Genomic DNA, 26159 nt, shown 5'->3' with positions numbered 1-26159 from the left:
TAAGGCATGGGAACAAGATAATCAAGTTGTGGCCACGTCTTAGTAAGGCGTGGGAATGAGATCACGGCCTACTAAGACATGGCCACGCATTATTTTTTATTTATACAGGATGTCCCCAGCGGGGCTCCGTAGAAATAGGAAACCCACAAGCAGAAATATAATTGCCATTCGTAGAAGTTGAATCACGACCTTTAAACTCGAATTACTGAATGAAAGTAGTAATGAATGAATCCGGAGTGTCGGTCCAGGACCTGTTCACACTCGGGAATGTCTGAGTGAGAAAGGATAAGACGCCTATCGTCAGCGCACAGCGCGCAACCGAACTGAGCAGCAATCCAGCGGCACTCTACACACAAAACAACGCACCCTGACAGCCGAGGCTTCCTGGCTCTCGGTTATTCTCTCTCTCTTTATTGATTCTTGTACTAACGGGGGCAGTCGTGGGCTGGAGGTTAGGGAACCGGCCCTGTGACCGGGAGTTCACCAGTTCGATCCCCAGAGCCGACAGCACATGACTGAGGTGTCCTTGAGCAAGACACCTAACCCCCAACTGCTCCCCAGGCGCTGCGGATTGGGCTCTGTGTGTGTGTGTGTGTGTGTGTGTGTGTGTGTGTGTGCGTTCACTAGTGTGTGTGGTGTTTCACTTCATGGATGGGTTAATTGCAGAGGTGTAATTTAAAAAGTATCACTTAAATACAGTTCAACAAATGTAAACAAAAACAGCAATAGGTCAAGATTCATATATCAACTTAATAATAATAAACAACAACAACTATATATATATACTGGGATTCAAATAAATTGAAAAACTTCAGGATCAGTGGATTCTGGTTTATTTGCTCGGTTTCAGCCCCAGGACGCGCCGCCTCCGCCTCCTTCTCCTCCTCCGCCTCCTCCTCTCTGTAATGTAAACAATGCCGGTTCGGTTAAGTCGCTCCGCTGCGGGTCTCTGTGTCCGACCCGATCACGCAGTCGCCCTTTTTCCCGCTCGCCTGTACGAAGCGACGTAAAAATCCGCAAAACAAAATCAAAATTACAACATTCACAATTTTAAAATCCCCAAAACAGCACCGCAGCCTCCTTTTGTTGGGTCCTGATTGCGCTCCAGAGACATCTGCCTGCTGGAAAAACAAGCAGTCGGTGCGTTCACGCTTAAAACACGCGAACTGCGCCGCCCACGCGGTAGGAGCGTTTATATATTATTAAATTAATAATTAATATTATTCTTCTTATTTCTGCGACAACATTAAGACCGGTTTCTCTTTTTGTTTTTTTAAGAACCCATCGAGGCCTCCTGCTCGGGCAGCCGCGACCGCGGCCCGGCTGTTTTGGAGTCGGTAGCCATGGCGGAGTGAAGGGCTGGAGCGGCCGGAGCTGGAGGAGGTGAGAGCCGCACTGCTCCGTCTCCCCGCGGTGGAGGGTCGCCGGGGCGAGCTCACGGTGCCTTTTACAGCGGAGTGGCGAGGTCGGGCCGCTGGACGTTCCGCCCAGTTCCCATGCCTTCGAGAACGCGGCAGCGGCTAGCTTAGCCCGCTGGCTGCGGGGCTAGCTCCTCATTCGAATTCCCCGGTCCACCTTAAACGGCGCGGCAGTTCCGTTCAGCCCGAGGCGCCAGAACGGAACTACCGCGCCGTTTAAGGTGGACCGGGGAATTCGAAGAACAAGCTAACATCACCGTTGTTTGGCTAGACGTGAAATGAAGGCTAACCGCGCTAGCTGCGCTGGAAGGGCCTTTTATTCAGCCTGACGCGTTATTTTACCCGGGATACCAGCGCTCACGGCCGAGGTCGCAGTCCGGGCTGTTCTGCTTCATTAGTCGCTCGGACGTTTCAGAAATGGCTGGCTAGCCTAGCCGACTGGTTTTGTTGTCTTTCTGCAGCTCGGTCTGCTCAGTCTGCCTTTCTTGTAGCACCAGGGCTGAAGCTCCTTCATGGAGGCGGTAGGAGGTGAGGTTCAGACTTTAATCTTGAAAATGGTGAGGAGCTCGTCGCCGTGCTGCGGAGTAACGCCCATCCGCGGCGTTTCCACGGGACCGTGGACCGTCCTCTGCCGCCGCGCAGGCTGGCGGTGTGGGGCGCCTTCCTCCGGCGTGCGTCCGGCTCCCGTGTCACTTTCTTTGCAGTGGAGCAACAACATGGATCAGAGTATCAGCTAAAAAAAAAAAACCCTAATAAAAGCCCTTCTGGTTGGGGAAGCCAGGTTAGGCCGACTGGGGTCTGCGTGTGTAGTTTGCGTCCATTTAAGCCCCAAAACCTCATTATTATTGCGGTGTTACAAGAAAGCAGTGCGTTTCTAGGGGTTTCTGTTGTAGTTTTTAGCCCTCCTCATTCATAAGGAGTGTCTCAGACTCGTCTGGTTGGTGTGAATTGCTGAACGTGAAGCTTTTACAAAATTAATATTAGTTTTTGCCCTTAAGTGAATGTCCTGATATTCAGCTTGTGTGACCAGGGTGTGTTTTGGTTTGTCCGTCTGAATTTACATGACCAAATCGTAAAAAGGCAGATAATTCAGTAACTGCATGAAATAACTATAATATATATATATATATATATATATATATATATTTGTTAAAGGTCCCCTCAAATGAACAGAACGTGTGTTTTATGATCTCCACATGTCACTCTATGCTCACAATTTACTGCTGAAAGCCAAAAATCTCAGACACTCTTTGTGTTATTTTATATAAAAGTGATGTTTCCAGAGCAGATCACTGAAGAGATGCCGTCTGTTTATAGTTTAGAGCCCAGATTTGGCGAAAAACGGGTCGACTTTCAGTAGAAAAACAAGGTTCAGCTTCTTTTATTATAAGGGTTTAAAATGACATCACCGTCTATTAGACTGGAGAGAAGAGCTACAGCCTCACACGACGCCCAGCTTCTGAATTGAGCTGATGAAATATGAACGTTATGGAGAACATGACCAGGTGCGTTTTGGAACCACCGGGGGTCCCGAGGAGTTCAAAAGGTTAAAGCTTTGTAAGAAATAGAAACTTTGTCTTTGCTTGACCCGTTGGTTGAGATGTAAACAAAGTCATAGGGAGCGGTATAATGTGAAGCAGTTCTTTGTAGAGAAACTTACTGACTGATTTTCTTTACAGTGGTGGTGATGGGAACCAGGGGTCCCAATGTCTGCAACACAAATGTGGACGTTTTATTTACTATCCAAGATGACCAGAGAACCTACACCTGTCTTCTGGGATTTGAAGTGTAATGTTGATGCATGTAATCGGAAATCTGAAATTATCAGGTGTTGTGCTCATAACCATTTGATATAATGAGGTTCTGTGAAGGAGGTTGCAAAGGCCTTGAACTCCTCAGACGTCTGATTTGTCTCACCGCCACTGTGAAAAGTTCTGACTGGCCGAGTTTCTCTACAACAGAGCATTTCGCTGTGAGCCGAGATTTTGGAGGAATTCCCTTGCAGTGCAGGAAAGACATAAACCAGGTGGACCAAGACCCTTTTTATTGCTCCTGTAATGATAGACTGGTCATGCTTGTACAGCATCTCATTGTTTTTGCTCAGTGAACAGGTTTTGCTTGAATAAAAAGCCTGAATGTGAATTTTAACCTCTGGTTTTCTTGAAGGTCCTCTGGAAGGTCCAATAAAGAGTGAACGTTTCTAGCAGAGGTCAGTGTCTCAGAGGTGAGTGCTCAGGTTGACTTGCGTAGCAGAAATGAGGTGGTTATTAAACGCCAGCATCATGTTAAGTCTGTTCTCTGTGTTTTCTGAAGTGGATGATTCAGCAGGAGAAGCCACAGTTGGCTGGCACCATGCCGGTGGTGTGGCCTACACTCCTCGACCTCAGCAGGGACCAGTGTAAAAGAATCCTGCGCAAGCTCGGTGAGAGGCTTTTATTCTGTAATCCCTCAGCACTGCCACATATGACCGATCGATGATGTGCACTGAGCTCTGATTAAAGCCTAGATCGAGATCTGCTGAAATAGTGGCATAGTGGAGCCCTGACTAGCTCCGTCAAGATAAAGTTACTGGGTTTGGCAGTGGCTGTGGCCGTTTCGGTAGTGTGTGGAGCCCTCTGTTGTTCTGGATTTCCAGGCAACTACATAACCTGCGTATAACAAGAGATCAGACGTGTTTCTGATACAATCTAGTCTTATTTATTTATTTATTTCAGTTCAATCAAACCACAAGATGTGTACACAAGGTGGGATTTACTCCTGTCACGCAAGCGTTTTGTCCAGTGTGTTTCCACTGATTAGTTTCATGCTTGCTGTATTAAAGTACCACGTCATGCTAGATTCAGACTCGTCACAGCAGGTCTCAAGCTCACTTTCATGTCCGGGAAAAGAAGTGAAGCTCATTCTCGTTAAAAAAAAAAAATCTGTAAATCTAATCAAAAGCCAGTTTAATTTAAACCAAATTTCTTTTTTAAACTGGAAATGAAGCAGCCACACAGTCTGGTTTTTAATTGTTTTTGCGATGTCACAAAAACCACTGCGTTCACATGTATTTGTCTGTTCTGCCTGTAGCAGTTTAACTGCATGTTCGCTTTGAAGTCTGCACTGCTTTTGAAATTGGCACAGTAAGAGGCAGCCAGTCAAAACAGAGTTCATGTACATAAATCGATCTTAAAAGCTACACAAATGTCGTAAGTCATATGGAAAAAATGTACGAAACGGACCCTTAAAAGTCTGCATTTTATACATTGTTCCTATTTTGGCCACATGGTGGCACTAAATACTCTCCTTTGAAAGGAACTTTTTCCCTGTATTGACTCTCGAGATGATGTTTGTGCTGTCCTTTCATCTGAACCTTTGCATTTGGTGCTTTTTGCAAACGCTGATATTTGGCTAATTGTTTATTTGATAATCGGAGTCTTGACTCATCAGGTTTCACATCGTTAAGCTTGCTCACGCAATGAAGCAGCAACGATTCCGAACACTGTCCCGAAACAGAATCGCTTGGTTGGTTGAGACATAGCAACAGTACCATCCTGAAATCACCCAAACCTAGTGTCTGTATCTGACCTGTTGTCCACTGCTGTCACTATAAAGGAAATAACAAAAACGAGAGATTTCTGCTGTTTATGAGTGTGAAATATTCTGTCTTTGTGTGTTTGTGTAGAGCTGGAGGCGTACGCGGGAGTGATCAGCGCCCTCCGCGCTCAGGGGGATCTGACCAAGGATAAGAAAGATCTGCTGGGGGAACTTACCAAAGTCCTAAGGTAAAGATCCAATACACCCACCCACCCCCTCCCAATTTCTAAGGGGGGTGCTGGGGGGTTGCTGTAGCGTATCCCAGCGGTCATCGGGCGGAAGGCAGGCTACACCCTGGACAGGTCACCAGTCCATCGCAGGGCTGACAGACAGACACAGACAGTCACTCACACACTCACACCCAGGGGCAATTTAGCATGTCCAATCGGCCTGACTGCATGTCTTTGGACTGTGGGAGGAAACCGGAGAACCCGGAGGAAACCTTCGCAGACACGGGGAGAACATGCAAACTCGAACCCAGGCCCTCCTCTACCCACTGTGTAATGCGGGGGTCTTTAATTAAAATTCAGTAAGGTCTAGTTACAGAATTTCCTCAAGCAAAGGTCCAGAACATCATAATGTCTAAATTGCGTTATGATTCGGTGCCCATATACTGTTTACTGTATACTGAATGGCACAGAGTTCTGCGTTCAACTGTTTCTTTTTCTCTTGGTGTCTGCAGTGACATCTTGTTTCTAGCCGTATCTGAGCTCAGGACTGTCTTTTTCTCTAAGCTATTGGTAACTAGCAAAGATACTTTCTCTAGATTGACAAAGCACTTCTTGTAAGTCGCTCTGGATAAGAGCGTCTGCTAAATGCTGTAAATGTAAAATTACTGAAGTAGCCGAGTAGGTATATCAACATCTTATACAGTCAACAACTGAATATCAAATCAGATACAAATCAGTAATATTTCAACATTTATTATGTTTCCTCTTTTTACAGCACGTCATGTGAAATAACTTCCCTCTGTCTCACTTTCTTCTCTGACTGCTGTTTCTCGCCTCGTCCCTCCCCCGTGTGCGTCACTCACTCGAGTCTCAGGGCTCGTCGTAATGCACAGATATGATTGGCTGAGTAGCGTCACGTGTGATATTTACAACGAATGTGATTGGTCTGTGAGTTTCCAGGGCCCTTAAACCGGAACCCAAAAGACGAGAAAAGTTGCTGATTAAAATTGAACCACCCCATCGAAGTTAAATAATTCTCCATAGTTTATCGGTTATAGGTCCAGGTCAGCAAAGGACAGCTTCTGGATCTGGGCTCGGACCGCGGTCCGCCTATTAGTGACCCCTGATCTTACAGATTGCTTAGACGTTGAAACCAGACATTAAAAACCAGCTAGATCAAAGACGGTGGTCATAAGTTACATGTTCTTTGAGTGTCTTCCCAAGGAAAGATAGGAGCTTCTCAGAGCACTGTATCTGGAGTTTAGCACTCAACACCCACAAACCGGCCAGAATTTTTCAGTTCGACGGTTTAGGCCAATAGCCACCCTGGTCCAGTAGGATAAAGATGAGAGATGTTTCTATTGGACAAATAAAAAAAATAGCAAAAAAAAACTATTTTCATTTAAATAATGACTTGCAGTAGCCTCGCAAAAACAACTTGAGTAGGCGTAAAAATGTGTCGGCTGTTAATTATCCATCACATTTTTCCTAGAGTGCATGGATCTGAGTAAATGTAACTAATTCCTACCCACCTCTGTTCATTCCTATTGGGTTCCTCACTTCAGGCTTACCTTATCAAGTTAACTGATAATCCTGCCGTGTGAAACACTGACCCTGATGTATCTCGCTTTCAACAGCATCTCGACCGAGCGACATCGGGCAGAGGTGCGCAGAGCAGTCAACGATGAGCGTCTCACTACCATCGCGTACCAGTAAGTCAGCAAACTCTTTTCAGTGAAGCAGATTGTTGCTTCTTGCCTTAACTGCATGTTTTTCAGCAGTTAAGTTTAAATCTGGTCAGTTTCTTTCCAGCAACTCATTTGTTCTTGTTTTCTTTGTAACTTATTTATTTGTTTTAATAGTATGTCTGGGCCGAACAGCTCTTCGGAGTGGTCTATCGAGGGGCGCAGGCTGGTCCCTCTGATGCCCAGGCTGGTGCCTCAGACGGCTTTCACTGTAACGGCCAATGCAGTGGCCAATGCCACAGCACATCAGAATGCCTCACTGCTTCTCCCTGCAGAGACTGGCAACAAAGAAGGTAAATACTCAGATACAGAGAAAGAGGGTTTTTGTTCTGCCTCAGAAAACACTGGATGGAGGAAGAGATTTACTAATAGAAGTGTTGAAGTTGGGTGTAGCCGTGCTGTCGTTTTTAACTGCCGTAAGCAGAAACGATGCATTCACCACTGAGAGATGGGTACACCTCAGTGCACGTGTTACAGCAATATGAAGTCAGCAATACCAGTGAATTCATGACACTAGAACGTTGTTTTTGTTTTTTCACAAAAGTAATTCACAAAAAATATTTTACATATATTTATTTTACAAGTTTTATATATATATATATATATGTGTGTGTGTGTGTGTGTGTGTGTGTGTGTGTGTGTGTGTGTGTGTGTGTGCGGTAAAGGTGCGGGTGGCATAGTCTTTATAAAAAAAAAAATATATATAAATTTTTTTTGTTTATAAAGACTGTAATCCACCATATATATATATATATATATATATATATATATATATATATATATATATATATATATATATATATAATTATAGTCTTTATAAAAACAAACAAACAAATATATATATGGTGGATTACAGTCTTTATAAACAAAAAAATGTGTGTGTGTATATATATATATATATATATATATATATATATATATATATATATATATATATATATATATATATATATATATAATTTTTTTTTTTTTTTCTTTCAATAAAGACTGTGCCACCCGCACCTTTACCGCACCTTTAAATAGCTAGTAGCCACATCATCAAAACTGGATCATATTAAACAGTAAGCTAAAAATCTAAGCTTGTCAGTCCAGAATAAAACCATACCAAAAAGTAAAATTACTTTGTTGTGTAAATTTTCTGTAGTTTTAATTGACAGCCTAACATAAGTCACCTAAGACTGCATTAGATTAAGTCTAAGCTGAGGCTAAATATTGAATGACTCGGATGTAATTGGAGGGTGGGGTGGGGGGTTCCTGAATCACATCCATAGCTCAGTAATCAGTTGATTCCTTAAGAGCAGGTCATTAAATATATATATATATATATATATATATATATATATATATATATATATATATATATAAAACTTATTCAGAACAGATAGGAAACCAAAGCTACTCCGCCAACAGCTGTCCCGTTGTTGGAATGTAGTAGTTATTAAGTAGTAGTATGTAGTAGTAATTAAGTTATTCTATGATTTGTCTCAGTCTGGTTCTTGCATTGAGAAAGTTTTGCATTGGTGACGTTGTTTTCTAAGTGTTGTTCTTTTGCAGTGGTGGTATGTTACTCGTACACCAGCACTACTGCCACGCCCCCCAGCGCCTCTGCCCCCAGCGGCAGCACAGCAGCTGCAGTCAAATCTCCCCGGCCTGCTAGCCCTGCCTCCAATGTGGTGGTCCTACCCAGTGGGAGCACTGTCTATGTAAAGAGTAAGTCAATCACTGAATGTTGCACTTGCAAAATGATTCATCCCAACATTTGTTCACTGCTTGGCTATTAAACTGTAGTTAGTTGTTGTTTTAACCATTAGTTGTTAATGGCATTTTGCTGTATGTTTGATTTGCTTGATATGTCTATTGATATATTTGCTTGTTTATCTGTAATTATATCTTAAGTAATAATGTAATGAATTACACTTAAAATCATTTAGCTTCTGTATCAACAGCTATGAGTCTGCACGGATTTTTCGTTTTATCAGAGGTCAGAAAATGAGAAACACAGATTAGGCTCTGTGTTTCGAGCTGAATTTCTCAGCTTGTTTGTTAGATGTGTCTGAATTAATGTGTTAAAATAAACAGTATATTATTTACATATTGTTTTATTCTTGAGTAAATGTAGAGTTTATTATTTAATAACTTAAATAAATTTCACTTTAAATCAACTTACAGCCCGTTTAGTTTGGCGAATGGTGTTGGGTTCATTTCTGGCTGATTCCAGGTTGTTCGGCCGTTCTTCTGTCACAGCTGCCGACTGAAAAGCTGCTCAGCGGTGACGACAGTTTGGGAATTTAGTGTCGTCTCGTAGTCTCTGTCGAGTTTGACCAAATCAACTGTAGGTTAAATGTAACCTTAAAAATCCTAATCCATTGACTGTTTATGCGCAAAGTAAGAAGTAAAACTAAGAGAACTAAAAACAGGCTGTTTTTGCAGCTTAGTTTGCAGACGTGGATTTTATGGTCTCCATTTCAAAACAGTATGTTTTTGAAAGTTTTGAAATGTAACAGTTTATACACGCTACCTCGTACTTTTTGATTCCCACAGACTTTTGAATGGCAGTATGTTGGGTAGGGAACGACTGGGACTGCTCAAATGTTGAATCGCATATTTCTTTAGTAATAAATATCATCTTTTTCTCAGGTGTGAGTTGCTCTGACGAGGATGAAAAGCCTCGTAAACGTCGCCGCACTAACTCCTCTGGCTCCTCCCCTGTGCTGTTAAAGGAGGTGCCTAAAGTGGCCCCGCCCATTTCAAAGACTATCACCGTGCCGGTCAGCGGCAGCCCCAAAATGAGTAATCTGATGCAGAGCATCGCCAACTCTTTGCCCCCCCACATGTCCCCAGTGAAGATCACCTTCACCAAGCCCACCACGCAGACCACAAACACCACCACACAGAAGGTCAGTAAGCTCACTTGCCCCCTTTCCCTTTATGGCAGGAGCGTTGCTCTGTTTGAGCTCAAACTGGTTTTCTTTTTTTCCCCCATTTCCTCAGGTAATTATCGTGACTACGTCTCCGAGCTCCAATTTTGTGCCCAACATCCTCTCTAAGTCACATAACTACGCGGCCATGTCTAAGCTGGTCTCCAGCTCCATGTTGTCGTCAACCAATCAGAAGCAGACCATGGTGATATCAGCAAACACCAGCAATGCCCCAGGACCCAGTTCTGTTGCCGTGACAACTGTGGTGTCCTCCACCCCGGCAGTGGTCATGTCCACCATGGCGCAAAGTAAGTTAGCAGGTGCAAATGTTTGCGTAAGCATTAGAGAGCTCACATAATATTAATGTTGTACCAACGTTAGCAGAAAATGCTGGATGGATATCAGAGGGGAATAAAATGGAATGAATCCAAATCTAGCTGAAAGTAGAGGAGTAGAATGTACTTGATAGCTTAATTTTAGATGCTGAGCTTAACCCTTGTGTGGTATTGATGTTTGTTACTCGGTGGTCTGGTCAACTCACCATGTTTTCAAAATCAATGTAGTTATAAGAATTTATGCACGAATGCCAGATGTTTAAAATATCACAAGCGGCCAGCGTAGGGTTCTCCTTTAGCAGCTGTAGCCAGTCAGCAGCCTGTCCATGTTGTCCACCCTCTCTCTCTCTCACACACTCTCAAACACACACAGTAACAGCAGGCCATGTAGGAGGAGAACCGAGTGAAGGACACAGCACCTCCACACTTTTACTCCCTGTGGGTTCAGCCCAGCACCACATGTGTAATATAAGTTTGTGGGGGGTGAACAGAGTGAAGCTCTGAAAATGGGTTATTTTCTATGTTCTTCACAGAAAATGAACAAAGACCAAGAATCTGAGTTGAAAATCATAATAAATTGCATCAGTTGTTGTTGTTGTTTTTTTTTTTTTTTTTTTTTTTTTTAAACATGGCAAATGGGTCCCACAGACCTGAACACCACACAAGGGTTTAAAGGGGAACTCCGTCAAGTTCAGAATGGTTTGATGTGAAATGCTCAATTCTAGAGAAACCTGCCAAGTCAGAGCCGTTCACAGTGGTGGTGATAGGAACCAGACATCCAGTGATTTTAATGCCTGTGATTTTAGCCTAGAACATGCTTTTTAATCCATTGTAGGGTGGAAATAAATATAATATATTTAACATAACCGAATATAATTCCTTAAAGATCAGATTTACCACTATTTTATCAGCATTTTGTATAGCAACTCACAAAACGCATGGAGTTTATCTGGTGGGTTTCAATAGCAAATAAAATGTAGCATTTGGATTTTGGACATCATGACGCCTGGTTCCTCTTACCAACACTGTAAATCTATGTGTCCATAATTTCTCTACAGTGAACCACTTCTCATCAAAACACTATGAATAACTGTTTTACTTCTCAAAGGTTGAATTATATAGAAAATTGTGAGTCATTTGTGGAATTCTCAGTGATTAGCTTTAATTATAAATGGTTCATTTTAAAGATGAGTTATTTTTGAAGAAAAATGATTGAGTTGTTTATTCGGTCAGTGGGCCTCATTAACACTGACTAATTTACAAATTATGTTGGTGAGTAATCGAGTGATCAGAGTTGTAAAAGCAAAATTGATCTGAAAATCGACAAACTGTAGAAGGCTTTGAAGAACAGAGGTAGGGCTAAGAAATAGAAGAGAGGAACAGGGAGGTGATAGGATGTGAAAACTTCTTCACTAGAACCTGAAGGTAATAATGGTAAATGTATGCATCTTGGATCAGAAGGAAGAAGAGGTTCAGGCTTCGTCTCGATTATTAGTTATGATTCCATTATTGGAAATAGAAAAACTATGAAAAAAGTCTGATCAGAAAACACACACCATACTTGGATTGAGCTTAATCCTAGACTAATTGAAGTTTCTATTGAAGGTTCACCATTACCGCTGCAATTTAGTCAAAGACTAGGCTTCATACATGTCTGGGAAACCAGCCCTTAGTGATGAAGACGCATATAAATGGGTGTGTAGAGTAAACAAGTTTATTACTATAAATTATAATTTAAAATTTGCTAAATAATAAAAAATTTCTTCCTCAATCATCCCTGTGCTGCTGCTGACTTGCTAAAGTGCACTACTGCTTGTTTTGTATGATTTCAGTGTGCTGTGTTGTTTGTAGGTTGCTCTGTGTGCACATAATGAGTAGCCAGTTAGATTTTCTCTATATAGACAATAGGTTAATCTAATCTAATCTAAGCTTAGCTAATGTAATTTAATTTTACTCAGCTGGTTCCTCTGCAGCAGTTAAGGTGGCCACAGCAAGGCTGCCCTCTCCCAAGGCTCTGGTGGGCTCTCCCTCTCAGATTCTCCAGTTCCCCAAACAACAGCAGCAGCAGCAACAACAGCAGCAACCACAGCAGTCCCAGTCACCCAAAGGGCTGCAGGGATCGCCCATCTCCTCCTCTACTCAGAGCGCCAGCACACCCTCGGGTTCCAAACCCACCATTCAGATCAAACAGGAATCAGGTCAGAACCCAGTTTTTCTGCAGGTAGATCAAGAATCAGGACTGATTCCTCAATGTCCATCACATTTAGATATAGGGTTGGTATTACCAGACCGGGGTTAAGGATAGTCCTTTAAATGTTGACCGTCCATTCAGAATGTTGTGTAGTCCAGGACTAGGCTTAATCCCTGTACAGGCAGCCAACTTTCATTCAACTAGTAGATACTCATTACAGTATTTGCCGATCCACACCAGTACTTGGGTAATCTACAGCAATATATAACCCAGATGACAAGACTTACCATAACTTGATGTTGTTAAAGTTGCACTATGTAAGTTTAGGGGGTTTGGAGACCTCTCTGGGGGAAATGTGTAATTGCAATCAATGTGAAGGAAGAACATTCTGTAATATCAGTCATGTTTCAAACCATTTGCGAATGGAAAAGTGTGTTAATTGTTAGTGTGCTGAAAGAGAAACTTGTAGGACTTGTCTTCTAAGGAAGACTTCAGGTTCAGATTTTGTTGATTTTGAGTTTGAGACATAAACATTGAGACAACTTTTTGACTCTTTGTTTGAACTTTGTTGACTGCATGAGTGACCAAAGAAACCCACGAATGTGAAAATTTCCTCAGTTAAGCAATTTTTATAACTATTGTATTGTCTTAGATTAGTGTCATTTCAATGCATTACGGTCGTTTTCTTCATAACAAGCATAAAAAAAATCTCTAGCTAGCTGAATTTCTTGTTCCACCTTAAATACTCCAGCAGCATTGAATGAATGTCACTGCTGCACTATTTAAGGTGAAACGGTAAAATTCAAACAAGAGGCTGGTGAACGTCTGACTTCAGCTTCATATCACCAGTAAATTAGCGGTGGGCGATAATAAATATGGTGCATATGATGTCCTAAATATAACTAAAGCCCAGTAGTGAGGAGCTGAACTTTTCCCTCCTCTGCAATCACTGCAGACAGGCCATGTCACCTGTAGAGCACTACTAGTAGCCTGTTAATGAAGCTGTGTTGTTTTTATTTTTTGTTTGTTTATTTGAGGGTTCCATTTCGTAGGGAAAGTTTCAGCCACCACTCCTTGTAACTCAGTTCCAAGGAGATTTTTTTACAAAAAAGGCTTGCAAAGTGCAGCTTTAAAAGAATACAAATGACTTTAAGGATTAATTTAAGTGCTAATCTGAATGTTATCATGGTTATTTCATTTTAATGTGTGTGTGTGTGTGTAGGTGTGAAGATCATCACACAGCAGATGCAGCCAAGTAAGATCTTGCCGAAGCCCTCCAGTGCTGCCATGCCCAGCAGCAGCTCTGCTCCAATCATGGTGGTCAGTAGTAATGGAGCCATCATGACTACAAAGCTGGTCTCTACTCCTACAGGTTAGTTTTAGTCTTACTTTAGCCTTAGCTTAAATGCTGGTGGAACTAGTCAGAACCATGAAACTGCTCAGCACACCCCCAGCAGTGAAGCACCCATGAAGCTCAATAATGAAGTACACTACATTTCCAAAAGTATTGGCTCGTCTGCCTTCACACTCATATGAGCTTGAGTGACATCCCATTCTTAATCCATAGGGTTTAATATGATGTCGGCCCACCCTTTGCAGCTATAGCAGCTTCAACTCTTCTGGTAAGGCTTTCCACAAGGGTTAGGAGTGTTTATGGGAATTTTTGACCGTTCTTCCAGAAGCACATCTGTGAGGTCAGACACTGATGTTGGACGAGAAGGCCTGGCTCACAGTCTCCACTCTAATTAATCCTAAAGGTGTTCTATTGGGTTGAGGTGCAGGCCAGTCAAGTTCTTCCACACCAAACTGGCTCATCCACGTCTTTATAGACTTTGCTTTGACATGTTGGAACTGAAAGGGGCCGTCCCCAAACTGTTCCCACAAAGTTGGGAGCATGAAATTGTCCAAAATCTCTTGGTGCTGAAGCTTTAAGAGTTCCTTTCACTGGAACTAAGAGGCTGAGCCCCACTCCTGGAAACCCCACACCATAATCCCCCCTCCACCAAACTTTACACTCGGCACAATGCAGTCAGACAAGTACCATTCTCCTGGTAACCACCAAACCCAGACTCGTCCATCAGATTTCCAGACGGAGAAGTGTGATTGGTCACTCCAGAGAACACGTCTCCACTGCTCTAGAGTCCAGTGGCGACGCTTTACACCACTGCATTCCACGCTTTGCATTGCGCTTGATGATGTAAGGCTTGGATGCAGCTGCTCGGCCATGGAAACCCATTCCATGAAGCTCTCTACACTGTTCTTGAGCTGATCTGAAGGCCACATGAAGTTTGGAGGTCTGTAGTGATTGACTCTGCAGAAAGTTGGTGACCTCTGCGCACTATGCCCCTCAGCATCCGCTGACCCCACACTGTCATTTTACGTGGCCGACCACTTCGTGGCTGAGTTGCTGTCGTTCCCAATCGCTTCCACTTTGTTATAATCCCACTGACAGTTGACTGTGGAATATTTAGTAGTGAGGAAATTTCATGACTGGACTTCTGGACTGGCGTCCGATCACGGTACCACGCTGGAATTCACTGAGCTCCTGAGAGCGACCCATTCTTTCACTAGTGTCTGTAGAAGCAGTCTGCAGGACTAGGGGCTCGGCTTTATACACCTGTGGCCATGGAAGTGACTGGAACACCTGAATTCAGTGATTTGGATGGGCGAGTGAAAACTTTTGGCAATGTAGTGTATAAAGTATAATACTTGACCATCAACAGGACATACTGTATAGTGGAGTGCATAAAGTGTTTTATGTAAAATATACTTTTAGTATGTACGGCTTCCCAAAATAGCTACTTCGCCTGTAAAAGTGGAACAAATACACCAAACATCTGATTCTTGTAAATATAGGTTCTCCTCTGGACTTGTATTGAGTACTTTTCTGTAAATAAACTAACCAGTTATATATCCAGCTGTCAAATTAAATCAAAGAAATATGCAAATTATGTTGTGTTTCCAGCAGCTCTGTGCAAGAAAATAGAACTCGCAGCGTCATCTCTGTAAAAACACTAGAGAAATATGGAATTTATAGAGAAACGTTTGCATTTTTGTTGCATTTTATGATTGTAGGTTGTATGATTGTAGATTGTATTATTTAATATTGTAATAGCATAGAGACAGAATGTACTGGCAAATTTAAGCTCTCCATTATGTTTTGTTTCTTTAATAAGAGTTTTAATTTCCATCACCTGATATTCATAAGCCTTTTTTTTCTGTTTGGTTTTATCATGTCTTTTTTTTTTCTTTTATCTTTTATTTTTATTTGATTGTGCTAAATTAAACATAAAAGATAAAAAGATGGATATAAACCCAGCTGTTGATTCAGTAATTGCAAAAGTAAACAATAAATGAAATGTGTCTCAGAGTAGGAAGAGACATAATGTGTGTTCTGTATATACAGGGACACAGGCCACCTACACCCGACCCTCAGTCAGCCCCACTATCGGAGCCCGAATGGCCACATCACCAGCCGGGGCAACCTATGTCAAGACCACCAGTGGCAGCATCATTACAGTGGTTCCCAAATCTTTGGCCACACTGGGAGGAAAGATCATCAGCACCAACATAGTGTCTGGTAAGATGATTTTAGGACAAGTTCTTTGACTTTAATAGCCGATCTGTGTAATCTGTCCTATGTATTATGACCTCTGCACTTCTGAACGACAGGCACCACCACAAAGATCACCACCATTCCCATGACCTCCAAACCCAACGTCATTGTGGTGCAGAAAACCACAGGGAAAGGCACCACCATCCAGGGCTTGCCTGGGAAGAATGTGGTCACCACGCTGTTAAATGCTGGGGTAAGATCATATTAATGCGCTGTAAACTATATTTCTTCTCAGAAATATTTTGTGTTTTGTTTGATGTGGCTGGTCCTATCAAGGCATTGATTTGATTGAAGTAATATGCATGTCAGCTTCCAAGTGGTAAAACTGGCTAAGAGGGTTGGGTCCTATTGCTGGGAGTTTAAGTCCCAGAGATGATGGTTCAGAATCCAAGAGAGCATAACTGGCCCTGCTCTATTGGTGGGAAGGATGACTCTAGGGCTGTATAGCATTGATACAGACTATATTGCCAAAAGTATTCGCTCACCCATCCAAATCATTCACTTCAGGTGTTCCAATCAAGTCCATGGCCACAGTTGTATATAACCAAGCATCTAGGCATCCAGATTGCTTCTACAAACATTATTGAAAGAATGGGTCGCTCTCGGGTCAAAGCAAGATCCAGTGTTGACCTGTGTGTGTTGATCTGGGTGTGTGTCAGGGGGAGAAAGCTCTGCAGGCAGTGCCAGGAGCAAAGCCTGCAATCATCACGGCATCGAGGCCAATCACAAAGATGATAGTAACGCAGCCGAAGAGTCTGGGCTCAGCAGTGCAACCGTCCAGCACTACCAAGATCATCCCCACCAAGATCGTCTACGGCCAGCAGGGAAAGACCCAGGTGTGCTACAGACACATTTATTTAGCTTGTTAATTGAGAGAGAAATTCTTCCAGAATTCTGCCTTTCAGCGGATGAGTGACTCAGAATGCCTTGCTGTGCAGGTGCTGATAAAGCCGAAGCCCATGGCGTTCCAGACGGCCGTGGTGAGCGAGCAGACGAGGCAGCTGGTCAGCGAGACACTGCAGCAGGTGTCCCGTGGGGCCGAGGCAGGTGCAATACCGGGCTCCAGCCAGGAGGGGGCGCTGAAGGATGACTCTCCTTCTTACATGGAAAGCAGCCCCGCGTCCTCAGACAGTACACACGGTGAGACTTCACTGCTTTCAAAAAAAAAGTCTTAATATTTCAGGAGCTCACTAGAAGAACACAGGTTTGGTTCCAGATTTCTCCTTGACGCTCTTCTACCTTGCATAGATTTTTCAAATTCCAACACCTGCTCACTTGGTTCATTGTAATGATGGATTAATTAGCTAAATTAGATTATACATGGTAACTACACTTAATACTCGGCTGCTATGGAGAGAGGTGCGGACATGCTTAGGCTAACAGACACACATACATAAAATCGGTACTTATTGTGCTCTTAGTAGGCCTGTCACAGTTGGTTAGGTTTGTTCTGTTGGATTTCGCAGTCATATGTTTGTGTGTGCTAATTGTGTTCATTAGCATTCATGGAGATGTCATGGGTCTTACAAGTTGCAATTTCAGTGATATAATGAGTTTATAGGGCAGCAGAAGTTATTGTTGATTTTAGCTCATGCATGTGTTTGTCAGTTGGGAGCTACTAAATATCAACAGCTAGAATGCATGATTAGCTAATTTGGTCACTTTAATAGTTGCATACAAACAGAAGACAGATATAATTATGTTGTCAATCACAGTTACTAATATTGCAATTACTTTTAAAAATCCAACAGATATTTGCTTTAAAAATACCAGAATATGATGAATATTTTATTATGAAGAGCACAGTGTTTAGATGATGGGCTACTGTGCATAAAATACTGCATTTTATTTATTTTAATACATTTGTAACCCTACAGAAATAATTATATTTCTGTTATACTAATTTAAGCACGTGATCCCACTTTGTACGCTTAATAAATGCCTACCTAGCCTCATAAACCTCATTTTTAGTTGCTACTTCTGTAATTTTTTACCTATTAAAAAGAAGACTCTAATATAAATAACCAGTGCCTTTAAAAAGATTCCTAAGTATGTGATCCTCACTCAACGGGGGTGATGGTTAGTAATGCTTTGTTTAGTGGAAGTGTTTCTAAGCTGCACTCTGTCCCTGTTCTCCAGAAGCCCAGCCAGTGGTGCACGTCATCACCTCTAGAGGCCAGGAGTGGGCCGAGCAGGAGGTTGCCGTAGAAGCGAGTCCCACCATCATTTACCAGGATGTGAGCGGAGAGGCTCAGTCGGCCACGTCCACCATTAAAGCCCTGCTGGAGCTGCAGCAGACCACAGGTGTGTTAACTAGAGCTGCTCTGTTTGTAAACGTCCCTCATGTAGAACAAGAAGTAACATGTAGTTTGGTTGTTGTGTGTGTCTTAGCAAAGGAGAAGGGTGAAGCCAAGCCCAGACAGCACACCATTGATCTGAGTCAGATGGCAGTGCCCATCCAGATGGCCTCAGAGAGGAGGCAGTCACCCGAGCCCTCAGGCCAGGCTGCAGGTGAACCTGAAACTCCAGCAGAGTGCAGCACTATAGGTACTCTTCGCCATCCTGGCAGCTGTGCAGTTACACATTTACACCAGCTTTCAGCATAATTGCAGTATCAGCCTTTGCATTGCCACTACACCAGCAGAAGGCTAAAATATGCAAATGAGTCGGGTTTTATTGTGTGCTGCCAACACTCTGTTATGAGATTGCTGTGATTATGCCTTGAAGAAGGCAACGTTCTTGTACACAGACAGACGCATCTGACCAGCAGACAAGACAGTTATGGTAGCTTAGTGCGGTAGCTTTCGTTTGGTAGTTAGCTTTCACTAGGTAAGTTTCTTTGACTCGAAGAGAGAGTCCGTTTAGAGTCATTTTAAGTTTTGTTGTTGGTTCAACACCCTGACTTTTTAAGATTTTTCTGATTTAAAATCATTTATTTGACTTGTAAATCATTACAGATACAGTAAATTGTTTAAATGAGCGTAAAGTTTATTATGTAATGTAAAAGGTCTCAGTCTGAACCTCCTCCAGCTGTACAGACATCAACTCCACAGTTAAACTCATCCCAGACTGTATCGAGCGTGTCGGGTGTCGCTGCACTCACGGCTCTTTCGGTGGGATTTCGGAGATCATCCAGTGCTGTGGAACCAGCGCCGAACGCTCTGAGCTGCTGGAGGTTCTCTGTCGATGAAAATCACACTGCACAGTTATGACTGATTCACTCTTATTGAAGTGGAGAAGGCAGAACGCTCTGCTCAGGGGTCTCATCTCCTCTCAGACTGAAGGGAGCCCATCTTCCCCTGGCGTTCAGAAACTCTAAGACCCCCTCGGCACCTCACAGTTGTAAAAATATGGCACTTTGAAATCAGATTAATCTGTTTGGAATCACGCTGTATTTTGAGTTTGATTTTAGGTGAATGGTGAAAAAGTATGGGAGTGTGTGATATAGACTGTAGTGTCTGTGTGTTCAGGTAAATCGGTGAAAACCGCAGGCGGAAGTGAAGTGTCTGCATCCAGCAGCCAGTCATCAGCTCTCTCCTCCACAGTGAAAAGCTCCAGCGCTGCTCCTTCCACCAGCACCACCACACACAGCGCTCAGGTACCGAAATAACACTGTGTGTGTGCGTGTGTGTTATTTACCCACATTATTTACTGTTATGTGATTATTTTGCTTCTATGTCAGTGTCATGCAGCAATCTAGTTCACTTAGTTTTCTTCAGAAATCCTCCAGTTAGCATTGTGCAAACTGCATGCCTAGGTCATCACACACTTGCCTCAGATCATGCTGTTATTACGTAATCTTGAAAGAGACTTGCGTATGTGGTTTCTGGTACTGTGCGACATACTGTTATATATAAAAATAGATAGGAGTACATGACGTAGCTAAAACGGGAACTAATACCGTTAGAGCCATATCTATTTTTATATATAACAGCACGTCATACAGAAACCATGCAAAGTGCGTCCATCTAAGTCTTGGCCCAATTATCAACAGATTGTGAGTTCAGTCCCCAGTCAAGTCACAGACCTACCAAGCAGATGGCTATGACTAAATTGGGGAGAAAATTGGGAAAAAGAAAAGTCAATTTTAGATTATTTTGCTCTTTTATGTGGTTTAAAAGCACTTGACAAAACCGGCTGACGTGGGGAAGCCTGGATTAGCTGTTTCTGGCCCATGTAGCTGCTTCCCATGGCCCTCGGCAGTGCGTTGTACAGCATCTCTTACATGTTTGCTGTCCGTGTCTTGGTCGTCTTGATATGTATAGTATGTGTGATGATAGTGTATATATTCGATTTTTCCACCAAACCACTGTTTTAACAGAATGTCTGACAGAATCAGTCAAGAGGGACGGAGTGTAAGACAAAGACTATATGAGGAATTAGTGGTGTAATGATTCATTCTTAATGCATACAGAATGCTGAACTGTATTGCATTGATTAAAAAAAACGTTAAATGCTACAAATTGAATAAATCATGATTTATTAACAAAACAGATGCTTAAACAGATATGTGGTATTTAATTGCATGTACATGAAATTCACAACATGTGAGTGGCTCAGGCAGCGTTTATGAGCTGCCCTTGAGCAGGAGTCAGAGAGGAAATGCAGCACGAGAGTTTCACAAACCTCTGCTCAGGCACTAGCTGATCATAAACAAACCAACACCTCTTTTCAGATTTTCATTCCATTTTATCAGACTTTGACAATTTTTCAAAAAAATAATTTTTGAATCATATCAAAACCAATAAATCGTGAGTAGAATCACTGATGGGTCACAGCTTTACACCCTTACTAATCACACAGTTTGTGTTGGTTTTAGTACCTGTGAGAAATGACGTTAAGTTTGTTTGTGTGTGAATATTGCAGGTGGTTGCATCTCCAATGCAGGCCAGGCCACTGGAGGAGCAGACTGTAGTGGAGGAGGGCGAGTTGGAGGGTGACACGCTGGACCCTCAGACCGGACTGTTCTACAGATCAGCCCAGCCCCCACCTCCCCCCTTGCAGCAGCACCGCACCCCACCTCATACCCTCAGCAAGCCTCCTGCCACCCCACCTCATGCCCTCAGCAAGCCTCCTGCCACCCCACCTCATGCCCTCAGCAAGCCTCCTGCCGCCCCACCTCATGCCCTCAGCAAGCCTCCTGCCGCCCCACCTCATGCCCTCAGCAAGCCTCCTGCCGCCCCACCTCATGCCCTCAGCAAGCCTCCTGCCGCCCCACCCACACCCAGCAAAGCTGGTCCAGGCCCAGCTGAAGCAACTCCGGCCTCCAAAAGACCGGAGCAGGCCAGCCCACGACCCCCTGCTCCAGCAGCAGCTGCGAAACCCTCCGTCTCTCCCTCTCCCTCTTCCTCTGTCACATCTGGAGCTGCAGCTCAGCCAACCCTGCCCGCCCTGCCTACCAAAACCCTCCACACTCCACAGCTGCCCAAACTGCAGCAGGCACCAAGCTCACACAACCGGCCCAACACACACACGCAGCTGTCCCAGCCACCGCCGTTGCAGGCCCACCACCCTGTAAGCTTGGACAAGACAGCCAGCAGTAGCAGCCAGGTCAGTGCGTGCGCACACACATAAAAGAATCTAGTGCTGGACGTCTTGACCAGCGTCATTTTAACACATGTCTGTAATATGTAGCAAAGAACATGCTTTGACTAGCAGATGTCTTCATTAGGCTGTGGTGTTTACTTTCTTCATAAATGGAACCACATTTGCTGTTTTTTTTTCAGTTGGAGAATAATGTATTTGGGTCTGCAGCAAACAGCTGAACCAGTCCGGCAGAAACCTGCAGGTCTCGGTCAGCTTTAAACCAAACCCTGTTCAGTGCACTGCTGATGGAAACATACTCTGTGATCAAGCAAGGGAATTTTTTTTTGTCAGAGCTGGCTTTCCTTCTCATCTAGAGGCATGTTGGACAGTCTGAGGACTGAATCTTTAGACACTGAGCACAAGCTGCTTTTAAAAACAATAGACGAAGCCATAAAATAATAGAGGAGAGATGCTCAACGATTCACACGCTGAAATCAAACGCATCAGTGACCTGAATGGTTCAACTCAAACTGAAGAAATGAATCACTAAAACCCTCAAAACTAGAAGCATCTCAAGAGCAAACATTTACAAATACTCTCCAGTGGAGAGCTTTTAGTGACAATGCAATCAACTTCAGCTCCAGATCACATCTACCTTGTACATTTCTATTCTTTTCAGCCTTTTTACACTACATGAACTACTTTTCTACTACAACCATGTGGTATTTAATGTGTCATTTTTTTTTTTTTAACATGCCTGCAAATTTTGCAAACCTGCTGACAGCCAAAATAGCCAATCTGATCTTTTTCTGTACTTGATTTTCAGGTTTTCAGTGTCAGCATCTAAGAAAAGAAAAGCTGGTTTAAGTTTTCCTGTGGGCTTATGACTATGCTGTGTAGTTATAAACAGGTGGACCTTGGGGTGGGAAAAGTTGAGAACCCCTGATCTAGATGTCTTACCTTAGTTTGGCTTCTTTTCTCTGGCTAAAACGGTGATATTTCTATTTTGTGGCAGAAAATATAATCAGGGACTAAGGTTATTTGTAGTTTTTAGCCTTCACATCAGTGACTAAGCTAGCAGTCATGATTGATTGACACCACAGGGATCCCCAGTGGTTATTTGATGTATTTGCATAATGCATGCTGGGTATTATAGTGAGAGAACATTGATGAAAAAAAATTTCAAATATCAAATGCTGCCGGACGGATGTGGCTGAAGATTACAGTGCTGTGCTGCAGAACACGCTCCATAACTTTACATATAAAATATTGACCCCAAGCCGAACATTCAGTGCAATTGCACCGCAGTTAAACGCAAGCACTTCTTTAAGGATGAGTAAGTTCGGTTTCTTTTCCTAAAGAAATTCTCTCTCTCTCTCTCTCTCTCTGTCTCTCTCTCTCTCTCTGTCTCTGTCTCTCTCTCTCTCTCTCTCTCTCTCTCTCTCTCTCTCTCTCTCTCTCTCTCTCTCTCTCTCTCTCTCTCTCTCTCTCTCTCTCTCTCTCTCTCTCTCTCTCTCTCTCTCTCTCTCTCTCTCTGTCTCAGGTGCAGCAGCCGATCATCACACAGGGCGCTGCGGTCACTAAGATCACATTCGGCAGTCACCAGTGTCCGCCTGTGTCCAGCAGCGGCGAGGCAGCGGCTAAGCTTCAAGCGGAGTCGAGCTCAGGCCTGGGTGCGACTGAGAAATCGTCCGTGTCGGACATCCTGAAGATTTCAATGATGGAGGCCGAGATTGACCCGAGTGCAGAGTCCATGGTGGTCGACTCATCCAGCGACTGCAGCCCCTTTACCAAAACTGCGGCAACCTCCCCCCTCATCAGCAGCTCCAAACACACACACTCTCACACGCACAGTGCCTTCGGTCGGCTTCAGAAGAGCAAAGACCTGGACGTGATACAGGTAGGCATCCCATGTGGTTTTCCGTGTAAGCAGTCTTAGGCCAGAGGCATACCCAGCACATATTCTAATGCAGGAGACACAGCATGTGGATGATAAGTGACAATATAAGTGACATTTTTGAACGAGGCGGCTCTTTGAGAGAACACTGGCAGCAGACTCGCTTTTAAGAGAACGTAGTAGTAGGAGTAAATGGAGTAGATCTTGTTACCCCAGATCTGAAAATCACTGGATTCTCCTCCTGGATCTCCTTGAAACATTTCTCATTATCTCCAAACCTGCTCGTTAGAAGGAAGACTAAGATCTTATTGAAATTTAAATGATGGATAATATCGATAACATGGCAAAAGCTGAGGGGGGGGGGTGGCAGTGCTAAAGATGAAGAGCTGTTTGAGAGCCGATATCTGCAACTTTTAATTGTGAGCTGAGCCAGTTGATCTGTCTCATTGCACTGATAACCCAGGATCGCTTTATAAGCAACAGTGCAGGTGGCTCTTTAGTTACTCTGGTGTAAGAATGGGTAAAGTTTCTCCTGCTTCTTCCGTGGTGTGATCTTCTACGGTTAACGCTGAGAGCCAGGAGATGCCTCAGTCCAGCTTATTCTCTTCTGATCCTTGAGTATCGCTCCAAACTGTGTGTACTAATACTAACTCTATCTAACTAACTAGCTGCTCTGCCCTGATATTTATATATGTCCTGATATATTTTTAAAAATCTGCTGTAGCTTGGTAAATAATACAGTCGTTCACACTGTCAGTTGCTGTGGTTCAGCCGTATTTCTAGGCTAAATTAGAGCAAAATGCTGCGAGACCACGCTGCCGTCTGATGCAGCCGATCAATGAAACTAACACTTTAGGACCTATTCCGACGGGTATATAACCACTATCATTGCTTTCCCCACGAAATAAAGATTCTGCCATGAGCATTTTCACTGCTGGTTGTTGACTCTGCCGATGTACTTTTAAATAACATCTGCTGGTGCCCGAATCTGCCTCGGGGCAGGCCTAGTTCAGAGTCACAGTAGAGAGTGACGTTAGTAAATGAGTAATAATGTTTGGCTATAAATGGATAAATGCATCTTGCAGGTGATCCCCCAGTACTCCATCATGCCGGACTCAAGTCAGTCGAACGTGGTGGTGGAGCCCAGCGGCTTTCTGGAGATCACCGACTACACCAGTCAGCGCCTGGACGAGGAAGCCGCCATGGACCAGGAAGTGGACAGCAGCAACGACGAGGGGGCTGCAGCCAGCCCCATGGAGGCCTGCGCTGACCAGTCACAGTGAGCGGTAGGGCATATTCAGAACCGCTGCCATCAGACTGGCCATGAACACTGCTGAGAAGGAGCAGCACAGCTGCCTGTGCTCAATTCACACTGACGTCCTAAAGAGAACTGAAGTAATCAGTCTGAAGGAGCGTGTAGTGTGTGGACCCCAAACTCCGGACGACAGCCTGAGGTGCTGTAATGATGAAAAAGAAGAAATAAGTATCTTACAGTTGGCTTGAACAGCAAGACTGTTCTCAGCTTTCTCTACTCAACACATGTCAGCTGATTGTGTTTTTTCATAGGACAGTACGCTGAACCGAAGCACCCATTTGTGAAATTTTAAGCAAAATGATGAGGACTTTGGATGCGTTTACTTGACATCCTGCATTGTCTCAAGGCGAGAGCGTGCTCATTGCATCCTGGGGACGATGACTGTGGAGGAGGAGCGCAAGTTCTTGGTTCAGATCTGGTTTGGTTTCATTTTTAAAGGCCCAGGGAACCGTTTTCTATCTGTTTAAGTAAATCATGCTCTTGTAAGCAAACAATATACGTGTACAAAGTATGCCTTGTGAATAATGTTCAGTATACAACTGTGTGTGTGTGTGTGTGTGTGTGTGTGTGTGTGTGTGTGTGTGTGTGTGTGTGTATGTATATATATATATATATATATATATATATATATATATATATATATATATATATATATATATACATACAGATCAGGCATAACATTATGACCACCTCCTGTGAGGGTTCCTGACCACTGAAGAACAGGGTAACAGAGTATCAGAGAAACAGATGGACTACAGTCTGTAACTGTAGAACTACAGAGTGCAGCTATACAGTAAGTGGAGCTGATAAAGTGGACAGTGAGTGTAGAAACAAGGAGGTGGTCATAATGTTATGCCTGACCTGTGTGTATGTGTGTGTTTGTATCTATGTATATACATACGCATATACACACACACACACACACACACACACACACACACACACACACCCATGCCTCTTCCTGTATGTTGTAAACTGGGCTGCCCAAGACTTCACACAGCTTTAGCACAATTATGTGTTGCCCACTGTTTAATTCTGTTCAGAGAAATCTGAGAAACTTTGCAAAAGAAAGCTAGCAAGCTAAAGCTGCCGAGGTCAGCGTCCTATGAATATTCCAGCAGTGAAGTTTATTTAAACCCTTGCGTGAGTTATTATTACGAACGTGACAAAAGCTAGCGCCCAACCTGAAAAAATAAGTGACTAAAACTTAACATTTTCTCTCTTTTTTGGACATACAGTTACGCCTGCTTGATTAATTAATTATTATTTTTTAACACTTTCTAATTTAAGCGACCTAATTCTCATTACTGCCACACTTTGGGATTTGATAGTAAATCTGTAAATTGTTTTTGCAGCTTGACACAATTTGTATATTATTATTAGAATAAGTAGTTTACAGCAAGTTATTAAAATTGTGTACATTGCAAGATAGTGTTCTGCAATTTTATCTCA

The 26159-nt window shown here is 43.3% G+C and overlaps 1 protein-coding gene across 5 annotated transcripts; it reads left to right on the top strand.

The window, feature by feature from the left end:
- The first annotated feature begins 879 nt into the window (after positions 1–879).
- On the top strand, positions 880–25218 carry emsy (EMSY transcriptional repressor, BRCA2 interacting). 5 transcript variants are annotated; one of them, XM_017691400.2, is made up of 22 exons: positions 880–1182; positions 1279–1383; positions 3585–3642; positions 3732–3840; positions 5083–5182; positions 6802–6876; positions 7027–7202; positions 8464–8619; positions 9547–9806; positions 9901–10135; positions 12136–12360; positions 13576–13725; positions 15760–15933; positions 16026–16162; positions 16629–16805; positions 16908–17109; positions 18109–18273; positions 18361–18516; positions 19440–19567; positions 20836–21519; positions 23039–23395; positions 24478–25218. In XM_017691400.2, exons 4-22 carry the CDS (start codon positions 3735–3737, stop codon positions 24673–24675), a joined length of 3861 nt encoding a protein of 1286 aa, XP_017546889.2. In that variant the 5' UTR covers positions 880–1182; positions 1279–1383; positions 3585–3642; positions 3732–3734; the 3' UTR covers positions 24676–25218. The 5 variants fall into 5 exon arrangements, with proteins under 5 accessions (XP_017546889.2, XP_017546887.2, XP_017546890.2 ...); XM_017691398.2 differs by having other exon boundaries at positions 12121–12360; XM_017691401.2 differs by lacking the exon at positions 12136–12360.
- Positions 25219–26159: the final 941 nt, after the last annotated feature.

Source organism: Pygocentrus nattereri, chromosome 18 (assembly GCF_015220715.1).
Source record: "Pygocentrus nattereri isolate fPygNat1 chromosome 18, fPygNat1.pri, whole genome shotgun sequence".
Taxonomy (NCBI): domain Eukaryota; kingdom Metazoa; phylum Chordata; class Actinopteri; order Characiformes; family Serrasalmidae; genus Pygocentrus; species Pygocentrus nattereri.
This window is presented reverse-complemented; position numbering and strand designations above follow the sequence as displayed.

Coding starts and splice junctions, on each gene's coding strand:
- emsy (XM_017691398.2), top strand. CDS start 3,735: ATGATTCAGCAGGAGAAGCCACAGTTGGCTGGCACCATGCCGGTGGTG. Junction 10,136..12,120: donor CATGTCCACCATGGCGCAAA/GTAAGTTAGCAG, acceptor AATTTTACTCAG/CTGGTTCCTCTGCAGCAGTT. Junction 17,110..18,108: donor GTCCTCAGACAGTACACACG/GTGAGACTTCAC, acceptor CCTGTTCTCCAG/AAGCCCAGCCAGTGGTGCAC.